General features: G+C 47.1%; 1 protein-coding gene across 2 annotated transcripts in view; it reads left to right on the top strand.

Moving 5' to 3' along the window:
* Positions 1–23,133, top strand: part of PAH (phenylalanine hydroxylase) — a 260,469-nt gene that overhangs the window by 229,553 nt on the left and 7,783 nt on the right. For both annotated transcript variants that reach the window (XM_086919176.1, XM_086919177.1), the window contains 2 exons: positions 3,550–3,683; positions 7,145–7,260. In XM_086919176.1, the coding sequence (XP_086775302.1) occupies positions 3,550–3,683; positions 7,145–7,260 (250 nt within the window). The remainder of the gene's footprint in view (positions 1–3,549; positions 3,684–7,144; positions 7,261–23,133) is intronic.

Consider the following 23,133-nt stretch of genomic DNA (forward strand, 5'->3'; position numbering starts at 1 on the left):
ATCTGTGTGGTTGATATCGTCGTTTGTTCCCTGACCTCTTGGGGGGACCCAGTAGGGGGCGGCTTCTCTGATAGGCATCATAGTGTTGGCTACTTCTGATGAGGGCCCAGTCGTTTCAGGGACTATAATCTTAACTTCTGGTTTCTGTTCCGTGAGGTGGCGGAAGACCTGAAGCGTTTGCATGAAGAGGTCCGCCACATCATGCTCAGTCCCATCCCCGACATCGACCTTTCTATATAAAGTCGTCAGTTTAGCAGGACCCTTATTCTGATACCTATCCTCATATGCGTTCAGGGTGTGGTAGCTGAATCGTAAAATGAAATGCCGCCTGTGGCTACCGGCATGTGAATTGTGCATATCCATTGTATATTCTTCGCTCTCCTTCCGTTCTACCAGCGTCTTTGCTATCTTGTCAATCCCATCCCGCTCATCTTTGCTCAACCTATTTGGTCTGGCTGGTGGCTGCTTGTTAGTCTCGAGTTCGTCTGATGCTGTTACTAATGCGGCCGGTGCGGAGGCCGTGAGGGCCGGGGCACTAGCGCTAAGGTCACTCTCGCCCGCACTCAGAACTGGCAGGTGCTGTACTAGAGGCTGGCAGGGGACATATGGGGGGGGGGCATGTAGATAATCGGAGGACCTAGCAGTAACTCGTCGTTCGCCCGTTGTTTGGAGGGCAGCTCAGGGTAGAGCGTAGAGGGGGTCCTAACAGGGCATTGGCCCGCCGACCCTGATTCCTGCTTTTGTCTAGCTTCCTTTCTTTATTTTATTTCTTCTTCTAGTTTCTTAGCGGCCAGATGGGCTGCCTTTCGTAACTCTTTCCCTATTTTAGCTTCTTCTCTTTTCTTTCGTTGCTCTGCTTCTTTGCGCCACATGCCGATACTGTCGAGCATGGTGGGCGTTGTCTTGTTTTTCCGAAGAGCTGTTTCTAACGTTTCTATTTTATGGTCATCAAAGGAACCTATCAGTGGCCACTGACTTTCGGAGTCCTTCTTTGTATATTTATGCCATAACTTACTATAAGCTACGGCGACTAGTCCATGCTTAGTGAACATGTCCTTATTAGGGGTGCCTTCCGGTGGAGCTGGATGGTTCATCTCTAATAAGCGGTCCGGGCTAAACAGGCTACCAATCAGTGGGGAGAAGATAGGCATGACGGATTACAACGGGGACAAAAGTCTGCACTACCTATCTTATCACTGCGTGCAAAGACTAGACAGAATATTTCTATTCTTCGTTGTTTGCAGGCGGTGAATACCTCAAAAGAACCAATATCGAACAGTCGATGTTCGGTCAATCAAACAATCAATGGGGAGAATAAGTAGGCACGACGGGTTACAACGGGGACAAAAGTCTGCGTTACCTACCCTTTCACTACCTGCAAAGAGAGAACCTGTTCTTCCCTGTTTGCAGGCAGAGAATCTCCAGAAAACAATCCGCGAACAACAGTTCAGGCCAAACAATCAATCAGTGGGGGAGGAAGATAGGCACGACGGATTACAACGGGGGCAAAAGGTCTGCGTTACCTATCCTTCACTGCTTGCAAAGAGAGAGAGCCTGTTGTTTCTCCGTTTGCAGACAGTGAATCTCCAAAAAGAACCAACAATTCAATACTAGTATTATCCAAATCAGACAATCATTTCGCAATTTGTCGCGTTACACGACCTTACCCGGACCGCATGGACAGTTTCTTGTCTTCCGAATCCAGCGCCCGATCGTCCTCTATTCTTCGTGATCTTCACGGCACTCCTGATGGTTCCCAGTCAGGACCGTAGATCACTCGAGAGAGGTCTGTTCGGAACCAGTGAAGTTCGGATGATCGGCTGCCAGACGAGGGTCTATGGGGCAGGTGCACTCCCGATCGTTGCAGTCGTTCACTCTGTCGTCAGGACCTCTCCCACTGGATCCACGAGTCACTGATGGGCCCCACGTTTGGGACGCCAATTGTCGAAAAGGTAGGGCTGATGACCTTTTTCAAAGTTGCCCGGCGCAAACCGCCTCTATTACCACTTAAGTTACCAAACAAAGAGGCAGGCGCTGGAGACTGGAAGGCAAGAAACAAGTTTTATTCCGACGGAGCAGAACACATCAGATCGGACAGCAAGGTATCGTCTCGAGGTGCTCTAACAGCCTTTCTGAGGCCTGGCCTCTTATACCCGGGCTTATGACATGTGAGCATTCTTTATTGCAATAAAGACACTTTGAAGTATGAAAAGACATCCCCGGAATCCCCGTTTCAGACCCATCCCACACGTGTCTCATTGTAGAGGTCTCACCCCATATACATTAGGAGGGGGCTATCACACAGCTGGATGTTCCTCCGATTCTTAGAATGTGTGCGCCTGACCGGATCGCAGGGGGTGGGGAGGCCATGATCAATAGTAGTTCCTTTGAGGAGGGGCGACTCCATACAGTAGGGGGCAATAAACTGTATCCTCAGGCTAGGTGATGACCGGGGATCCGTGCAAACAATCGGGCTCAAAGGAAGGGGGCATCAAAGGAGAGATATTCATGAAAGGAAGGGTCGGTGTGGACAATCGAGCGTAGAGGAAGGGTTTATCAAAAGAGGGGTATTCATGGAAGGAGAGGAGGTGTTGGTCAGGCGCGGGGCGGGACTCCCAGGGACAGAATCACGCGGAGAGTGAGGGTTTATGACTTGTGCATGTGAGAGCGGGGGCAGCCAGGGTGCGTGGGGGATGCTTGCAGGGTCAGGGGAGTGCGCTAACGATCGATCGTGAACAGGGAGACCATGGCACCTAAAATGGCTGCCGTACATATTCGTACGCATGTCTGAGGAATGGGCAAGATGGCGCAGATGATGTTCAGTTCGCAAACTAAAATTCCACAAGCCAATGAGGGAAGGCAGCAGTCCCAAGCCTCTGAGGTCCCAGGAAGGTTGGGACTGCTGCCTTCCCTCATTGACTGACCTTAGATTAGCCAGTGAGGGAAGGCAGCAGTCCCAAGCATCTGGGGTCTTAGGGAGGTTGGGACTGCACCTTCCCTCATTGACTGACTTTAGATCAGCCAATGAGGGAAGGCAGCAGTCCGTCACTTGTCACAGAGTGGGATGAGGTAAATAAGACTGCAGACTCCACTCCATTCTTTGACAAGGTGTCAGTGTTTGACACTCAGCCCTGGACACTTCAGGGCTTAGAACTAAAGCACCATTGTCCAAGTCAGTCAGTGATGCTCCTCCTCATCACGAAGGGAGGTCCTCGAGGTGCTTTGCCAGGCTGAAGATTTCACACCCGCAGGAACTGTGACTTCTTGCAATGTTTAGCTCAGACTGCCAGGAGTTTGCGCAGGTCTAGCTCCTGGCTGCCTAACCTGGAAATAAAGAGTGTCTGTCAGGCTGACTTTTACTCAGTCTGATAGACATTCTTTTAATGGCCAAAAGGTGAGGGGCTTAGCCCCTCAGCCCATTAGGATACATTGCACTGAGTGAGAGCCTAAACTCCCCAATGGCTGAAGAGGCCTTTCAATTTGACCTGTTGATATTGCTAATACTTGATTTATCCTTAGTTGCTGATGTCTTCCATTTTTTCATTGCAGTACTGCTTGACAGACAAGCCAGAGCTTCACCCCTTTGAGCCAGCAAAAACTGCAGCCCAGAAGTATCCTATCACAGAATTCCAGCCTGTTTACTATGTTGCTGAGAGTTTTGAAGACGCAAAAGAGAAAGTGAGGTAATACAGCTCTGCTTTTCTGTTCATTTTGGCACTTACCGAAATGCTGACCTATTATTTTTGGTAAGATTAAGATACATTCAAAATTAGCTACTCTGTTCTAGGATTTAATGCAGTTATTGTGGCAGCAGAACATAGCAGACACCTCTCAAGAAACCAGAATGATTTCAGTACCACGAATTCAAGCGAACTGAAAATGCCAACTTTCTTAGATATACTTAGTTATTTATTTAGTGTTTTATAGAGCACACACTACACTTGGGGGTAGCAGAGCTCTTTACATGGTAAACATGCAAATAAGCACACACAAAAAACAACAGATTCCATGGAGTAGATCAGGACTGTTCCAGAAGCATTGTCAAGTTTTCAGCAGAATGCAGCGCATGGGGGAGTACATCAAACAAACATCATACCGTTATAAGCATTAATGTATCATTAAACAAGATTCATGCTTTTCATTGTTCAACATAGTTTTTCTATTGTAGAGGTAACAATCCGGTTTTATTTTAATGGATGTTTAATAGAAGAGTTGTGCATCAAGATTATCAGAACATAGGGTTGATTTATGTGGCTACCGATATAAAACTGTTAAATCACAAGATATTTTTCTGTGATGTAGCTAGACAAGCTTATCACATCATATAATGTTGCTAGAGTGCCCTTCTTTTATGTCAAAAGTTTCATTTCCTAGTAGGGGAAGCGTGGCTACTTCAGCGTAATATTAGTCAAGAATTACCGCCCCATCTCTCTACTCCCGTTTCCAGCCAAAGTCATCGAGAAGACCGTCAATAAACAGCTGGCCGCCTTCCTTGAGACGAATGGATCCCTCGACCCATCGCAGTCCGGATTCCGCGCCAACCACAGCACCGAGACCGCCCTCATCGCCGCCACTGACGACATCCGAGCCCTGATGGACAACGGGGAAACAGCGGCCCTCATCCTGCTAGACCTCTCCGCGGCTTTCGACACGGTCTGCCACCGCACCCTAGTACAGCGCCTCAGCAACGTCGGAATCCAGGAGAAGGCGCTGGAATGGATCATCTCCTTTCTCGACGGAAGAACACAAAGAGTCCGCCTACCACTGTACAAGTCAGAGGCCACCGAAGTCATCTGCGGCGTCCCTCAAGGATCCTTCAACGTCTACATGAGCCCCCTCGCGGCCATCGCACGCCAACACAACCTCAACATCATCTCCTACGCCGACGACACCCAGCTGATCCTCTCCCTGACCAACGACCCCGCCGCCGCCAGAGCCAACCTGCACGAAGGGATGAGTAAGGTAGCCGAGTGGATGACGACGAGCCGCCTGAAGCTGAACTCAGATAAGACGGAGGTCCTCATCCTGGGCTCCTCGCCCTCCACCTGGGACGACTCCTGGTGGCCCCCCGCCCTGGGCACCGCACCCAAACCGACGGACCACGCACGCAACCTGGGTTTCATCCTGGACTCCTCCCTCTCCATGACCAGGCAAGTCAACGCCGTCTCCTCGTCGTGCTTCAACATCCTGCGCATGCTTCGGAAGATCTTCTGGTGGATCCCCACAGAGACCAGGAAGACCGTCACCCAGGCCCTCGTCACCAGCCGACTGGACTACGGCAACACACTCTACGCCGGAACCACTGCCAAGATCCAGAAGAGACTCCAGCGCATCCAGAACGCCTCAGCCAGACTCATCCTCGATATCCCATGACACAGCCACATCTCCGGACACCTAAGAGACCTGCACTGGCTCCCGGTCAACAAAAGAATCACCTTCCGCCTCCTTACCCACGCACACAAAGCTCTCCACGACCAAGGCCCGAGCTACCTCAACAACCGAATCAACTTCTACGCCCCCAAACGCCACCTCCGATCCGCCAGCCACGCCCTCGCCGCCGTCCCACGCATCCGCAGAGCCACTACAGGAGGAACGTCCTTCTCCTACCTGGCCGCCAAGACCTCGAACTCCCTCCCAGCCGACCTGCGCCTGAACCAAGACCACCTCTCCTTCAGGAAGAAGCTCAAGACCTGGCTGTTTGAGCAGTAGCGGCACCCCCCCCCCCCCACCCAAGCGCCTCGAGACCCTACGGGTAGGTAGTGCTCTCTATAAATGTCTATGATTGATTGATTGATTGAGTCTACTTTTTTGTAAAATGACTGTAATAATTATGTTTAAAATGTATTTCCTCATATATTTTTTCTCTGCCTCACTCCTCTTTCCATCTCTCTTTTTTGTCCATGTCTAAATTCAAAGTCTTTGTAGAGATGGTCAAGTTGCACAAACACACTGTATACATGCATTCAAATGTAGTACTTAAATACATATAGTATATATAAGTACATATGCGATATATTAGTATACATATATGTGCACGCACAAGGATATTTACATATTCATACATATTACAGAGTATGTATACCATTTAAACCACAGACACCATCAATACAAAATGAGAATGACATCAGGCGAACACATTACGTTTGAGACGCCCGCCCTTCCTATCTACAAGTCAAGGAGTATCTCAGTTTTTAGTGCTAGCTCGACTTGGAAGCGATTCCAACCATTTATTATGGATCACCAGACCGTTTTCTCTATTGTTTTCTTTATATCACTGTCTCATAACACACTCACTATTAGCATAGATGGAAGTTATCCATAGTACCAAGAGGCATAATGTAGAACGAGTCTCTAGACCTCGAGAATGTTCTGTGTTTTTAGTCATACAATGGGGTTGCCTTATTAAAGCTATTGACACAACTTTAGGTAACTCAACCCTTAAATCTCTCACTATCCCAATACCTATGGGGGTCAAACCAGAGTCGTTAAAAAAACTGCAACAATATAAATACTCAGAGGTTAGGTTAAGCCCATTAGTGTCAGAGGAAAAGATGGGTGAGGGTTCAGTGCCTTTTTTAAAAAACTGACATATGTGGTGGTCCATTCCCTACATGAGTTAGGTATTCACTAGCAAGGGTTCTCCTTTTGTATTGACTTCTCTAATGAGAGTTCATGTTTTTCACTTTTTCTTTTGCCTGTAGTGCTGAAGGACCTAATGTATTTTCATACAGCTCATTAATAGACAAATATGTATTTCTATATGCCTTAACAAATGTACATACATGTGCCTCAGTCTGCCAGTATTCATTCTGTCTGTGCTTGACATACATGGAAGAGCATGTGGATGCGATGCCATATGCTCACCCTTATCGTCACACATTTCAATAAGCCAATTTAAAATATTTTTTTTTCTTGAAGGCTAGCATGTGATTTAGTGGTACTACAAACTCACTGGTCTTATAAACAAGTATTGACAATGACAATATTTCTGTCTGTAATATCATTGTTCAATGGAAAAAGCATGTTTTGCTGCATTAGCAAATTAAAGTCAGACAAATTAGTTCGCCAATGCTTGTATTATTTTAAAACAGGATGATATTAAAGAAAAGCGTATATTTAAATGTAATGTTTTTTTCTGATCTAGGAAATATGCTGCTACCATTCCGCGACCTTTCTCTGCTCGCTACAACCCTTATACACAAAATATTGAGATGCTCGACAATGTGCAGCAGCTGAAGAACCTCGCAGACAGCATCAGTTGTGAGTACTCATGGCCTTGTGTATTTACCATACTGGAGTTCAAACAAAGACCTTATTAGATATAAGTGGGTGTCTCATCACCTCACCTCACAGAGTATGAAAGTGAGTGTTGTTGCAGCCTCTTTTGCTTCCATTCTGTTGTGGACTTTATCAACATGCTATCTAAATCATAGATTCATTTATTTAATGAGTAGAAGGACCTCATTGTCACATGACATTTGCTCCTCTAAAATATGACTTAACTTTAATTTGCCATTCTGTTTTTTAAATTAATTTGGAAAAATCCACCTGAACTAAACATTTAACAAAAAATGCATCATTGTCAAAGGAAAATAACCTTAGTGAGTTGGACTGACAATTAAGATAGACATTGGATAGAGTACTAGACAAGAGAAGTTAAATATCACAACTGCACTCCGTACAGAATAATGGCTGAGAACCTCATTTGCAGTGTTGATTAATTTCAAGGCTGTTATCTTAATGCAGGAGGTAAACTGAAGCATGAATATCCTTTTTTTCACTTGGCTATTAATTTCAGCTATGTTTTACAAGTTATCATCAAAATGTCTGTGACACCTGTCAGCCTTAGGGTGCTCTTACCTTCACCCCTCCTATTTTTCTGAATTCATTTTGTTGACCTTATGACTCTGTGCACTTTGCCACTACTAACAAGTGGTAACTTGATTGTGCACACTCCCTAAAATATGTCAAAATTGGCTTACAGCTGATTGGCATATTTAATTTACTTGTAGGTCCCTATGAAAGTGGTATACCATATATGCAGCCTCCGTAAATGGCATGCTCCTAGTGGGCCTGCTGCACCTATTATGCCACCCACTTAATAGCCCCTTTAAACATGTCCCAGGTCTGCCACTGCAGCTTAAATGCCGTTTTAAACTGCCATTTCGACTTGGCATAGTAACCTCCTTGCCAAACCTAAACGTCCCTTTCCCCTTATTATTACATATAAGGCACCCCTAAAGTAGGCCCTAGACAACCCACGGGACAGGGTTAATTGTAAATAAATGTTTGACATGTACTTTTTTAAGTTTTACATTTCCTGCCAGTGACAAACTCACAAATCCACTGTTCACCACTGTGAGGCCTACCTTACACATAGGATATCATTTGGTTACCTAATTGCATTTAATTAGTGCAAACTTTTGTTTGGGAACAGGTGGAAACGTCAAGTTTGGTGTCCGAGTAATCATAATGTAAAATTCTCTAATGGCTAAGTCGAAATTTAGGTCACAGTACTGAAAACTCCACTTTCACAAATTTGGCATTTCCCTATCCTAACCATTTGGTGCCTGTAGCCTCTACCTGGGTCACATAACTAGATATGAGTGGCAGTTACCCGTTGTTTATTCCTCACATGATAGAGGTACTATGTATGCCTGAATGGGTCATCTCAGGCAGAATGGATGGGGAGGCTGTGAACAGCCCCACTTGAACTTCAATAGGCTGCGCCCTGCATTCACACAAAGAAAAACACACCTGCATTTTATGCCTGCAGACTGGTGTCTGGGCAAGGAGGCAGGATATTTCAGGCACTTCTGTGAGCATGAGCCTCCAGGAGTTTCTCAGATTTAAAGAAGATACCAGGTTTAAAAATGGTATTGTCAGACCCATTCTTCAGTTCACTCCTGGACATGTGAAGGACTCTCAGATGACTGCCTGCTGCTGTGGCCTGCTGTGTACTTCAGAGGAACTGCTTTGCTGAACCAAGAAGTACTGCACTGCTGCCTGAAGCATCAGAGGTCTGCCCTGCTGCTTGAGCCGTGCTCTTCTCCCTGAACCCAAGACTTCCAAATGTGATTCTAAGGGCTAGTTGGCTGGCCTCCTGATCAGAGCCTCAGGGAGAGAAAAGGCACCCACCATCTTGAATTCGCACCTGAGTAAGTTCTGACTCTCAAAGTGGTGCCACTCCATTCTGGATACTTGGAAATGGTGTAAAAGATGCCCAGACAGCCCAAATCCCACATTTGGGACATAAGCAGTTTTGGCTAAAATATACTCTGAGAACCGAGAGGAGACCGGGACAACCCAAGGTGTATCTTCGGTCTGCCTGACTTCACAGCTGGTCCTACCATGCTCTTTTACGCAGCAGCAAATCCTGTTCTGCGACACCTCTCAAAAGGGGTATCTGGCCTCATGTAGCTCTAATCAGCTACAGCAACTTCCAAAAAAGACTCCATCCGAACAAACTAATGTTCGAGGCATAAGAGCTGCAGATCTCGCACTGAGCATTAGATCGCCACCTGGTGTTGAGCTCGGATGATTACATGTTGTTGTCGTCTTGGAAGAAGTCTTTGTAGTCACGAGATGGGTGACTCCTTGGACGATAGTGCGCATGGGCATCGACTCCATCCTTAGATTGTTTTGTTCCGCCTCGGGGTTCGGATGTAACTTTTCTGCTCCGGTTCGAAATCTACTTTTCCAGTAGTTCAACGCGTAAAAACTTTACCAAAGACCTTTCTATATCAATAACTATCGACTCGATATCCCATCGATTCCGGTCATCGACGCGGGTCATTGGGCCTATCCACGCCGTGAGGCCTACAACTAATGGAAAGGATGCCGTTCAAGAGATGCCCAGAGTGTGGAGCAAAATTTCCACGCAGCGACCATCACGAGGTGTGTAATCTGTGCTTATCACCGGAACACGACGAGTCGAGCTGTACAGCTTGTGCATCCTTTCGATCCAAGAAGACCATTCAAGATCGGAGGGCCCGTCGACACGATATGCAGAGATCGGCACCTGAACCGGTGTATATCTTTGACGAGGGTCCATGCGTCCCAGAGAAAGATTCCGATGATCTCCAAATTATATCTGAGGCAGATGACTCCGATGACTCCATACCTTCGGGTCAATGCGTGAGTACTACTGTCCCTGCCCCAGCACCTACACCTAAATCGAAGGCAAAGGTCAAAACTCCACCTTCGAGGCCCAGTCGCGACCCAAACACTGCTTCGAAAGCTCAGCAATTGAGCCCGGCTCCGAAGAAAATATGAAAGCCTTCCGGTAGCTCTGGACCGAGCAAACCGCACGTGCCAATACCTCCAGCTCCCTCGGCACCGAAACCAAAAGAAGTCCCGGTTCCGAAACACACTCTTAAACTGTCGACTCCTAAAGACAAGACGGCTTCCAAGTTGACCAAAACAGCTTCCAGCCCAAAATCTTCGGTGCCGAAACCACAAAGCCTGCTTCCGATGCTTCCAAGCCCACGAAACAGGCCTTGACTCCAAAGACAATATCTTCGGTGCCGAAAACTACGCCAAATGACTCTATACCAGCTCCTAAGTCTAAAGACAAGCTACAACCATGCCAGGAACCGAAAAAATCGGCACCGAAAGAGGTTCCTCAAGAAGAGGAGCTTTTTCCGCCTGATCCTTTGCAAAAAAGGATCTACATTGATCCACAAACAGGACATGTCTCTACTATGCCACACAGAAAGAGAAAATTAGATACAGCTGCAAACAAAACAGGTGATGGTCCGAATGTGGATCAATGTCACACATTCATCCCAGTCCAAAGATCTGGGCCCAAATCCATCGTTTTTTTGCACTCCACACCACCCTGGGTTAGACAATGGCGATATGCAAATCAGCTCTGACCCTGTGCCCCATGGGAACAGTCCAGTCCGAACTACAAAAGCCATGTCCTTCCCAGAACGGAATCAAGCATCCGAGGACCGGACCGGTTTCGAGGTAACACCTCTCATCAGCCCGGCTAGCTTGACTCCAGTGGTGTGGAGTGCCTGGGACCCATGTCTGGGCATCCCCAGCGCACTTAGGGCGGCAATTGCAAACAAAACAGGTGATGGACCGAATGTGGATCAATGTCACACATTCATCCCAGTCCAAAGATCTGGGCCCAAATCCATCGTTTTTTTGCACTCCACACCACCCTGGGTTAGACAATGGCGATATGCAAATCAGCTCTGACCCTGTGCCCCATGGGAACAGTCCAGTCCGAACTACAAAAGCCATGTCCTTCCCAGAACGGAATCAAGCATCCGAGGACCGGACCGGTTTCGAGGTAACACCTCTCATCAGCCCGGCTAGCTTGACTCCAGTGGTGTCGAGTGCCTGGGACCCACGTCTGGGCATCCCCAGCGCACTTAGGGCGGCAATTGCAAACAAAACAGGTAATGGACCGAATGTGGATCAATGTCACACATTCATCCCAGTCCAAAGATCTGGACCCAAATCCATTGTTTTTTTGCACTCCACACCACCCTGGGTTAGACAATGGCGATATGCAAATCAGCTCTGACCCTGTGCCCCATGGGAACAGTCCAGTCCGAACTACAAAAGCCATGTCCTTCCCAGAACGGAATCAAGCATCCGAGGATCGGACCGGTTTCGAGGTAACACCTCTCATCAGCCCGGCTAGCTTGACTCCAGTGATGTGGAGTGCCTGGGACCCACGTCTGGGCATCCCCAGCGCACTTAGGGCGGCAATTGCAAACAAAACAGGTGATGGACCGAATGTGGATCAATGTCACACATTCATCCCAGTCCAAAGATCTGGGCCCAAATCCATCGTTTTTTTGCACTCCACACCACCCTGGGTTAGACAATGGCGATATGCAAATCAGCTCTGACCCTGTGCCCCAAGGGAACAGTCAAGTCCGAACTACAAAAGCCATGTCCTTCCCAGAACGGAATCAAGCATCCGAGGACCGGACCGGTTTCGAGGTAACACCTCTCATCAGCCCGGCTAGCTTGACTCCAGTGGTGTCGAGTGCCTGGGACCCACGTCTGGGCATCCCCAGCGCACTTAGGGCGGCAATTGCAAACAAAACAGGTAATGGACCGAATGTGGATCAATGTCACACATTCATCCCAGTCCAAAGATCTGGACCCAAATCCATCGTTTTTTTGCACTCCACACCACCCTGGGTTAGACAATGGCGATATGCAAATCAGCTCTGACCCTGTGCCCCATGGGAACAGTCCAGTCCGAACTACAAAAGCCATGTCCTTCCCAGAACGGAATCAAGCATCCGAGGACCGGACCGGTTTCGAGGTAACACCTCTCATCAGCCCGGCTAGCTTGACTCCAGTGGTGTGGAGTGCCTGGGACCCACGTCTGGGCATCCCCAGCGCACTTAGGGTGGCAGTTGCAAACAAAACAGGTGATGGACCGAATGTGGATCAATGTCACACATTCATCCCAGTCCAAAGATCTGGGCCCAAATCCATCGTTTTTTTGCACTCCACACCACCCTGGGTTAGACAATGGCGATATGCAAATCAGCTCTGACCCTGTGCCCCATGGGAACAGTCCAGTCCGAACTACAAAAGCCATATCCTTCCCAGAACGGAATCAAGCATCCGAGGACCGGACCAGGTTTTTTGGGTCTCAGGCATGGAGTGCACCAAAACTATGGATTTGGGCCCAGATCTTTGGACTGGGATGAATGTGTGACATTGATCCACATTCGGTCCATCACCTGTTTTGTTTGCAATTGCCGCCATAAGTGCGCTGGGGATGCCCAGACGTGGGTCCCAGGCACTCCACACCACTGGAGTCAAGCTAGCCGGGCTGATGAGAGGTGTTACCTCGAAACCGGTCCGGTCCTCGGATGCTTGATTCCGTTCTGGGAAGGACATGGCTTTTGTAGTTTGGACTGGACTGTTCCCATGGGGCACAGGGTCAGAGCTGATTTGCATATCGCCATTGTCTAACCCAGGGTGGTGTGGAGTGCAAAAAAACGATGGATTTGGGCCCAGATCTTTGGACTGGGATGAATGTGTGACATTGATCCACATTCGGTCCATCACCTGTTTTGTTTGCAATTGCCGCCATAAGTGCGCTGGGGATGCCCAGACGTGGGTCCCAGGCACTCCACACCACTGGAGTCAAGCTAGCCGGGCTGATGAGAGGTGTTACCTCGAAACCGGTCCGGTCCTCGGATGCTTGATTCCGTTCTGGGAAGGACATGGCTTTTGTAGTTCGGACTGGACTATTCCCATGGGGCACAGGGTCAGAGCTGATTTGCATATCGCCATTGTCTAACCCAGGGTGGTGTGGAGTGCAAAAAAACGATGGATTTGGGCCCAGATCTTTGGACTGGGATGAATGTGTGACATTGATCCACATTCGGTCCATCACCTGTTTTGTTTGCAATTGCCACCATAAGTGCGCTGGGGATGCCCAGACGTGGGTCCCAGGCACTCCACACCACTGGAGTCAAGCTAGCCGGGCTGATGAGAGGTGTTACCTCGAAACCGGTCCGGTCCTCGGATCCTTGATTCCGTTCTGGGAAGGACATGGCTTTTGTAGTTCGGACTGGACTGTTCCCATGGGGCACAGGGTCAGAGCTAATTTGCATATCGCCATTGTCTAACCCAGGGTGGTGTGGAGTGCAAAAAAACAATGGATTTGGGCCCAGATCTTTGGACTGGGATGAATGTGTGACATTGATCCACATTCGGTCCATCACCTGTTTTGTTTGCAATTTCCGCCATAAGTGCGCTGGGGATGCCCAGACGTGGGTCCCAGGCACTCCACACCACTGGAGTCAAGCTAGCCGGGCTGATGAGAGGTGTTACCTCGAAACCGGTCCAGTCCTCGGATGCTTGATTCCGTTCTGGGAAGGACATGGCTTTTGTAGTTCGGACTGGACTGTTCCCATGGGGCACAGGGTCAGAGCTGATTTGCATATCGCCATTGTCTAACCCAGGGTGGTGTGGAGTGCAAAAAAACGATGGATTTGGGCCCAGATCTTTGGACTGGGATGAATGTGTGACATTGATCCACATTCGGTCCATCACCTGTTTTGTTTAAAGTTAGATACAGCACCTACACCTCCAGTGCCTGTGAAGACAAAGGATTCTGACACATTACCTATGCACCCTTCTCCTCCTGGACCCTCTCCTTTACCCCCTCTTCCTTCAAATTTTTCACCTCAAAATTCTCCTCCTCATTCTTCACCTCCACATACACCACCTCAGAATGAGGATGAGTATACCATAGGAGATGGGGGAGACAGAGATGAGCTTTTTCCCTACCCAAGTGATACTCCAGACTGGGAGTACCCAAACCCACAGGATGTACCAGATATCCCAGATTCACATCCATACCCATCCAAACCATCTCCTCCAGAAGACAATATAGGTTTTGGACATTTACTTCATAGGGATGCCATCTATCATAATGTCACAATGCACTCAGATGAGGCAGAAGAAGATTTTTTGCTAAACACTTTTGAACATTCCCAAAAGTCAGTTCAAATACTACCTATGATTAAAGGGGTCATTAAGCATGCCCCAGAAGTGTTTAAAGATCCTGTATGAGCTAGGAAATAAATCCAAGAATAGAGAAAAAGTGCAGGCCTGCTCCTGGGGATCCTGTCTACATTAAGGGACAGCATCTTTAGACTCCCTAGTCATTTCATTTGTTTTTTTACTTAAACAACACCAATTACTATATATAAATAATAAAGATACATATCAGAGAATAAATATATAAATACATTCATGAATAGTGGATAAAGGCAACAGTTATATACAAAGGGACAGTATCAAAGGGGATCGTAGGCAACCAAAGTGAACAATGGCTTTAAAATATGTTACAGACATGTTAATTCATTAAGAGACATCAATAATAGGCATATTTCTGTTAATGCAGTATTCTTATGGACCCCTTGCGTCCCTGATCCAGGCCGCCATTGGTGACTTTTTCCTGATTATACACTCCCAAAAACCTAGCTAGCCACATTTGAAAGGTTGATCAGCATCCTTCCACTTAGCTGCCAATAATATTCTATATACCGCCGTCCCAACAAAAAGACATGATTCCTCCTCCAAGCTTAGCCCCAGAGTACTATCATAGCCAAGAATAAGAAGTGCAGAAGATTCCGCCACGCTGTGCCCAAATAGCTCCTCCCAAAATCCAGACAGCCTCTTTTTAAGTAATGTTAATTTAACACAATCATTAAACATATGGGGAAAGGTAGCTGGCCCTGATCCACATCTGGGGCAGGAGTCATTTATTCTTTTCCCCCATGCAAACAGCTTGGCAGGGGTGAAATATAAGTTAAAGATAGTTTTATAAAGCTGGGTTTTTGAGTTTGAGGATAAAAGTATTTTTGATGTTAAGGATAGACTCATATTGATGTCAATATTGGAATTAGCAAGTTTCACAGCCCAGGACGACTCTATGTTCCAAGTCATCAGGGAGTTTTTCAAGGAGCAAGCCATATAATTTTCCAATTCTAGTTGAATTCTTGGCTATGATATCAAAGAGTGGAATCTTTTCAAATGTAATCCTTGGAGTCTTTAAGCTAAGAATAGTGTTAACCTGGATAAATTTGAAATAAAGACTATTAGGAATTTCAAAAGTTCTCTGTAAAGTCGAAAACCGGGAATCTGACTCTCCTCCCAAGAAGTCCCATATTGTTCTTAAGCCCATACTTTCCCATTTTCTAGCCATATCATCATTAGCCTGTAAGGGCAGTAAAGAAGAATGCCAGAGAGGGGTATACCTGTTAAACTTCGGGTTTGTCATAAATCTAGAAATCTTCCTCCATACTTTCCATGCACTGGTGATTACCTTGAATTTAACTTTTTTGTAGTAGCTTGGCTCTAGTTGTTTCATTAGGAGCCCTTGAGCTTTCTTTCCAACAGATAAATCATATAGGGAGGGTATTCCTATGTCCGGTATATTTTCATTTGGGGCCGTAGTATTAAAAAGAGGGGTCATTTGATGGAGAAGGGCCGCCCAATAGTATAGCATTATATTAGGGATTGCTAAGCCACTCCTGGTTTGTGGCAGGGATAAGTATTTCAGTGACCTCCTAATCTTCCCATATTGCCAAACGAAATTTGACATTTGTGATTTGAGTGTTTTTATAAAGTTATCTTCTACAATTAGTGGTATGGCTCGAAACAAATATAATACCCTAGGGAGTACATTCATTTGTAAAAAGTTGCCCCTGCCAATAATTGATAGATGTAAACTATTAACCCTCCTAAGATCTTTTCCTATGTTCTTAATTAGGGGTTCATAATTCAATTTACTAATATTTTCAATTTTGGGCTTAAACATATGAAACATACCCCAAGATATGTAGCCTTATCTGTTTTCCTTGGGTCATCATAATCAATATTATCAGTGCATAAAATAACCGTTTTGTCTTTATTGAGATAGTATCCAGAATACCGACCAAATTGCTGAGTAATTATCTCTATTTCTAAAATTGCCTCTGCGGGGTTTGGTGTTAATACTGCCACATCATCGGCGTAAGCTAGTATTTTAGTTTCCTACGCACCAACAATAATTGGTTTAGTGTTCTAGGTCTGCAACAGTTTAATAATCAAAGGATTGATGTATAGGGCAAACAGAATTGCAGAACAGGGACATCCCTGTCTCGTTCCTCTCAATATATTAATCGTGCGAGATTCTTTACCCATTAATTGCAGCCTAGCTTTTGGTTGTTGGTACATAGCTCTGATTGATTTCATTCACCCGGGCCCAAACCTGTTTAATTCAAGCACCCCCCCATAATCCCTAGTTGTTTCAAACACTAGAAAATGAGCAAACTCACAGACATCAGGAGAGGCACAACCTCCTGATAAGAAGTCAAAGATAATAGACGCTTCAGGCAAGAGAATACATGCCCAAGCTAGTAATACATGGCACATAGTTAACACACAGGCCCTCCTCACAAGATACGACAGGGCTCACTATGATCAGTTAGAAACACTTTTACAACATCTACCTGACCAATATAAAGCACAGGCAAATTACCTTATACAGGAAGGGAAGCTAATCTCAAACGCCTCCATTAAGAGCGCACTAGATGTAGCAGACACCGCATCTAGAGCAATAAACACTAGTGTCCTCCTTAGACGACATGCATGGCTACGCATTTCAGGATTTAAGCAGGAAGTGCAAACATCTATCTTAAATCAGCCATTCAACAAACAACAATTGTTTGGTCCAGAGGTAGACACAGCACTTGAGAAAATGAAGAAAGACACTGATACAGCCAAATCTATGGGAGCTCTGCAGTCCACCCAAGCAAGAGGCTCCTTTCGTTGCTCCTTTTATAGAGGAGGCTCCAAACAAGCTGGAGCAGACAATTCAGCTTCTTTTAAAACCAACACACATACATCCTCCAATAGAGGATATTTTACAGGAGGCTATAGGGGCAAAAACAACAAGGGAAGAGGTTGAGGAAATAACAATAATCAAACCTCCCCTAACACAAAACAGTGACTTCCTTCTGCTTCCCCAACAGCATTCCACTCCTGTAGGGGGCAGGCTAACACAGTTCCTACCTGTCTGGAATTCCATCACAACAGACAAGTGGGTAAGACAAAATATCCAGTATGGCTACTGCCTAGAACTAACAGCTACCCCTCCACATATACCACCCAGACAGCGTCCAATGTCTACAGAACATCTAACGCTGCTCAAACAAGAGGTTCTCTCATTGCTTCTAAAAAACGCAATAGAAATAGTTCCATTACAACATCAAGGAACGGGTTTACTCGCTGTATTGCCTAATACCCAAGAAAGACGGGGCACTGAGACCAAGTCTCGACCTCAGGCCCCTCAATCTATATATACACTTAGATAATTTTCATATGATCACTTTACAACAAGTGCTCCCATTGTTGCAACAAGACGATTTCCTTACTACACGAGATCTCAAGGACGTCTACTTCCACATTCCCATACATCCTTCTCACAGGAAGTATCTGAGGTTTGTGCTAGAAGGACAACAATATCAGTTCAAAGTCCTTCCATTCGGAGTCACAACTGCATCAAGATTGGTTTAGTGTTCTGGGTCTGCAACAGTTTAATAATCAAAGGATTGATTGCCTAGCAGTAGTAGCTTAGTAGTTCGGACTGGACTGTTCTGTTCCCATGGGGCACATGGTCAGAGCTGATTTGCATATAGCCAGTGTCTAACCCAGGGTGGTGTGGAGTACAAACAAACGATGGATTTAGGCCCAGACCCTTGTACTGGGGTGAATGTATGACATTGTTCTACATTCTGTTCATCAACTGTGTTTTTTGCAATTTTCACCCCGAGTGTGCTGGGTATACTCAGACGTGAGTCCCAGGCTCTCCACACCACTGGTGTCAAGCTATCCAGGCTGAATGAAGGCTGATAGCCAGAAACCGGTTCTTGGATGCTTGATTCCGGTCTGGGAAAGACATGGCTTGGCAGTTCGGACTGGACTGTTCCCATGGGGCACAGGGATAGAGCTGATTTGCATATAGCCAGTGTCTAACCAAGGGTGGTGTGGAGTGCAAAAAAACGATGGATTTAGGCCTAGATCCTTGTACTGGGGTGAATGTATGACATTGTTCTACATTCTGTCCATCAACTGTGTTTTTTGCAATTTTCACCCCGAGTGTGCTGGGTATACTCAGACGTGAGTCCCAGGCTCTCCACACCACTGGAGTCAAGCTATCCAGGCTGAATGAAGGCTGATAGCCAGAAACCGGTCCTTGGATGCTTGATTCCGGTCTGGGAAAGACTTGGCTTGGTAGTTCGGACTGGACTGTTCCCATGGGGCACAGGGTCAGAGCTGATTTGCATATAGCCAGTGTCTAACCCAGGGTGGTGTGGAGTGCAAAAAAACGATGGATTTAGGCCCAGATCCTTGTACTGGGGTGAATGTATGGCATTGTTCTACATTCTGTCCATCAACTGTGTTTTTTGCAATTTTCACCCCGAGTGTGCTGGGTATACTCAGACGGGAGTCCCAGGCTCTCCACACCACTGGAGTCAAGCTATCCAGGCTGAATGAAGGCCGATAGCCAGAAACCGGTCCTTGGATGCTTGATTCCGGTCTGGGAAAGACATGGCTTGGTAGTTCGGACTGGACTGTTCCCATGGGGCACAGGGTCAGAGCTGATTTGCATATAGCCAGTGTCTAACCCAGGGTGGTGTGGAGTGCAAAAAAACGATGGATTTAGGCCCAGATCCTTGTACTGGGGTGAATGTATGACATTGTTTTACATTCTGTCCATCAACTGTGTTTTTTGCAATTTTCACCCCGAGTGTGCTGGGTATACTCAGACGTGAGTCCCAGGCTCTCCACACCACTGGAGTCAAGCTATCCAGGCTGAATGAAGGCTGATAGCCAGAAACCGGTCCTTGGATGCTTGATTCCGGTCTGGGAAAGACATGGCTTGGTAGTTCGGACTGGACTGTTCCCATGGGGCACAGGGTCAGAGCTGATTTGCATATAGCCAGTGTCTAACCCAGGGTGGTGTGGAAGGCAAAAAAACGATGGATTTAGGCCCAGATCCTTGTACTGGGGTGAATGTATGACATTGTTCTACATTCTGTCCATCAACATTGTTTTTTGCAATTTTCACCCCGAGTGTGCTGGGTATACTCAGACGTGAGTCCCAGGCTCTCCACACCGCTGGAGTCAAGCTATCCAGGCTGAATGAAGGCTGATAGCCAGAAACCGGTCCTTGGATGCTTGATCCCGGTCTGGGAAAGACATGGCTTGGCAGTTCGGACTGGACTGTTCCCATGGGGCACAGGGTCAGAGCTGATTTGCATATAGCCAGTGTCTAACCCAGGGTGGTGTGGAGTGCAAAAAAACGATGGATTTAGGCCCAGATCCTTGTACTGGGGTGAATGCATGACATTGTTCTACATTCTGTCCATCAACTGTGTTTTTTGCAATTTTCACCCCGAGTGTGCTGGGTATACTCAGACGTGAGTCCCAGGCTCTCCACACCACTGGAGTCAAGCTATCCAGGCTGAATGAAGGCTGATAGCCAGAAACCGGTCCTTGGATGCTTGATTCCGGTCTGGGAAAGACATGGCTTGGTAGTTCGGACTGGACTGTTCCCATGGGGCACAGGGTCAGAGCTGATTTGCATATAGCCAGTGTCTAACCCAGGGTGGTGTGGAGTGCAAAAAAACGTTGGATTTAGGCCCAGATCCTTGTACTGGGGTGAATGTATGACATTGTTCTACATTCTGTCCATCAACTGTGTTTTTTGCAATTTTCACCCCGAGTGTGCTGGGTATACTCAGACGTGAGTCCCGGGCTCTCCACACCACTGGAGTCAAGCTATCCAGGCTGAATGAAGGCTGATAGCCAGAAACCGGTCCTTGGATGCTTGATTCCGGTCTGGGAAAGACATGGCTTGGTAGTTCGGACTGGACTGTTCCCATGGGGCACAGGGTCAGAGCTGATTTGCATATAGCCAGTGTCCAACCCAGGGTGGTGTGGAGTGCAAAAAAACGAGGGATTTAGGCCCAGATCCTTGTACTGGGGTGAATGTATGACATTGTTCTAAATTCTGTCCATCAACTGTGTTTTTTGCAATTTTCACCCCGAGTGTGCTGGGTATACTCAGACATGAGTCCCAGGCTCTCCACACCACTGGAGTCAAGCTATCCAAGCTGAATGAAGGCTGATAGCCAGAAACCGGTCCTTGGATGCTTGATTCCGGTCTGGGAAAGACATGGCTTGGTAGTTCGGACTGGACTGTTCCCATGGGGCACAGGGTCAGAGCTGATTTGCATATAGCCAGTGTCTAACCCAGGGTGGTGTGGAGTGCAAACAAACGATGGATTTAGGCCCAGATCCTTGTACTGGGGTGAATGTATGACATTGTTCTACATTCTGTCCATCAACTGTGTTTTTTGCAATTTTCACCCCGAGTGTGCTGGGTATACTCAGACATGAGTCCCAGGCTCTCCACACCACTGGAGTCAAGCTATCCAGGCTGAATGAAGGCTGATAGCCAGAAACCGGTCCTTGGATGCTTGATTCCGGTCTGGGAAAGACATGGCTTGGTAGTTCGGACTGGACTGTTCCCATGGGGCACAGGGTCAGAGCTGATTTGCTTATAGCCAGTGTCTAACCCAGGGTGGTGTGGAGTGCAAAAAAACGATGGATTTAGGCCCAGATCCTTGTACTGGGGTGAATGTATGACATTGTTCTACATTCTGTCCATCAACTGTGTTTTTTGCAATTTTCACCCCGAGTGTGCTGGGTGTACTCAGACGTGAGTCCCAGGCTCTCCACACCACTGGAATCAAGCTATCCAGGCTGAATGAAGGCTGATAGCCAGAAACCGGTCCTTGGATGCTTGATTCCGGGCTGGGAAAGACATGGCTTGGTAGTTCGGACTGGACTGTTCCCATGGGGCACAGGGTCAGAGCTGATTTGCATATAGCCAGTGTCTAACCCAGGGTGGTGTGGAGTGCAAAAAAACGATGGATTTAGGCCCAGATTCTTGTACTGGGGTGAATGTATGACATTGTTCTACATTCTGTCCATCAACTGTGTTTTTTGCAATTTTCACCCCGAGTGTGCTGGGTTTACTCAGACGTGAGTCCCAGGCTCTCCACACCACTGGAGTCAAGCTATCCAGGCTGAATGAAGGCTGATAGCCAGAAACCGGTCCTTGGATGCTTGATTCCGGTCTGGGAAAGACATGGCTTGGTAGTTCGGACTGGACTGTTCCCATGGGGCACAGGGTCAGAGCTGATTTGCATATAGCCAGTGTCTAACCCAGGGTGGTGTGGAGTGCAAAAAAACGATGGATTTAGGCCCAGATCCTTGTACTGGGGTGAATGTATGACATTGTTCTACATTCTGTCCATCAACTGTGTTTTTTGCAATTTTCACCCCGAGTGTGCTGGGTATACTCAGACGTGAGTCCCAGGCTCTCCACACCACTGGAGTCAAGCTATCCAGGCTGAATGAAGGCTGATAGCCAGAAACCGGTCCTTGGATGCTTGATTCAGGTCTGGGAAAGACATGGCTTGGTAGTTCTGACTGGACTGTTCCCATGGGGCACAGGGTCAGAGCTGATTTGCATATAGCCAGTGTCTAACCCAGGGTGGTGTGGAGTGCAAAAAAACGATGGATTTAGGCCCAGATCCTTGTACTGGGGTGAAAGTATGACATTGTTCTACATTCTGTCCATCAACTGTGTTTTTTGCAATGTTCACCCCGAGTGTGCTGGGTATACTCAGACGTGTGTCCCAGGCTCTCCACACCACTGGAGTCAAGCTATCCAGGCTGAATGAAGGCTGATAGCCAGAAACCGGTCCTTGGATGCTTGATTCCGGTCTGGGAAAGACATGGCTTGGTAGTTCGGACTGGACTGTTCCCATGGGGCACAGGGTCAGAGCTGATTTGCATATAGCCAGTGTCTAACCCAGGGTGGTGTGGAGTGCAAAAAAAACGATGGATTTAGGCCCAGATCCTTGTACTGGGGTGAATGTATGACATTGTTCTACATTCTGTCCATCAACTGTGTTTTTTGCAATTTTCACCCCGAGTGTGCTGGGTGTACTCAGACGTGAGTCCCAGGCTCTCCACACCACTGGAGTCAAGCTATCCAGGCTGAATGAAGGCTGATAGCCAGAAACCGGTCCTTGGATGCTTGATTCCGGTCTGGGAAAGACATGGCTTGGTAGTTCGGACTGGACTGTTCCCATGGGGCTCAGGGTCAGGGCTGATTTGCATATAGCCAGTGTCTAACCCAGGGTGGTGTGGAGTGCAAAAAAACGATGGATTTAGTCCCAGATCCTTGTACTGGGGTGAATGTATGACATTGTTCTACATTCTTTCCATCAACTGTGTTTTTTGCAATTAGCAGTAGTAGCAGCACACCTCAGAAGACAACTCATTCATGTCTTCCCATAACTAGACGATTGGCTTATAAAGGCCAAGTCGTTCAATCAGTGTGCACAACACACATTACAAACGATTCAAACATTGCACAACTTGGGATTCACAATCAACTACACCAAGTCACATCTTCAGCCCTCTCATGTACATCAATACCTAGGGGCTACAATAAACACAGCTACAGCTCTAGCTTATCCCAGTCCAGCCAGGATACAGAGCATCCAA

Source organism: Lissotriton vulgaris, chromosome 1_1 (assembly GCF_964263255.1).
Source record: "Lissotriton vulgaris chromosome 1_1, aLisVul1.2, whole genome shotgun sequence".
NCBI classification, from domain to species: domain Eukaryota; kingdom Metazoa; phylum Chordata; class Amphibia; order Caudata; family Salamandridae; genus Lissotriton; species Lissotriton vulgaris.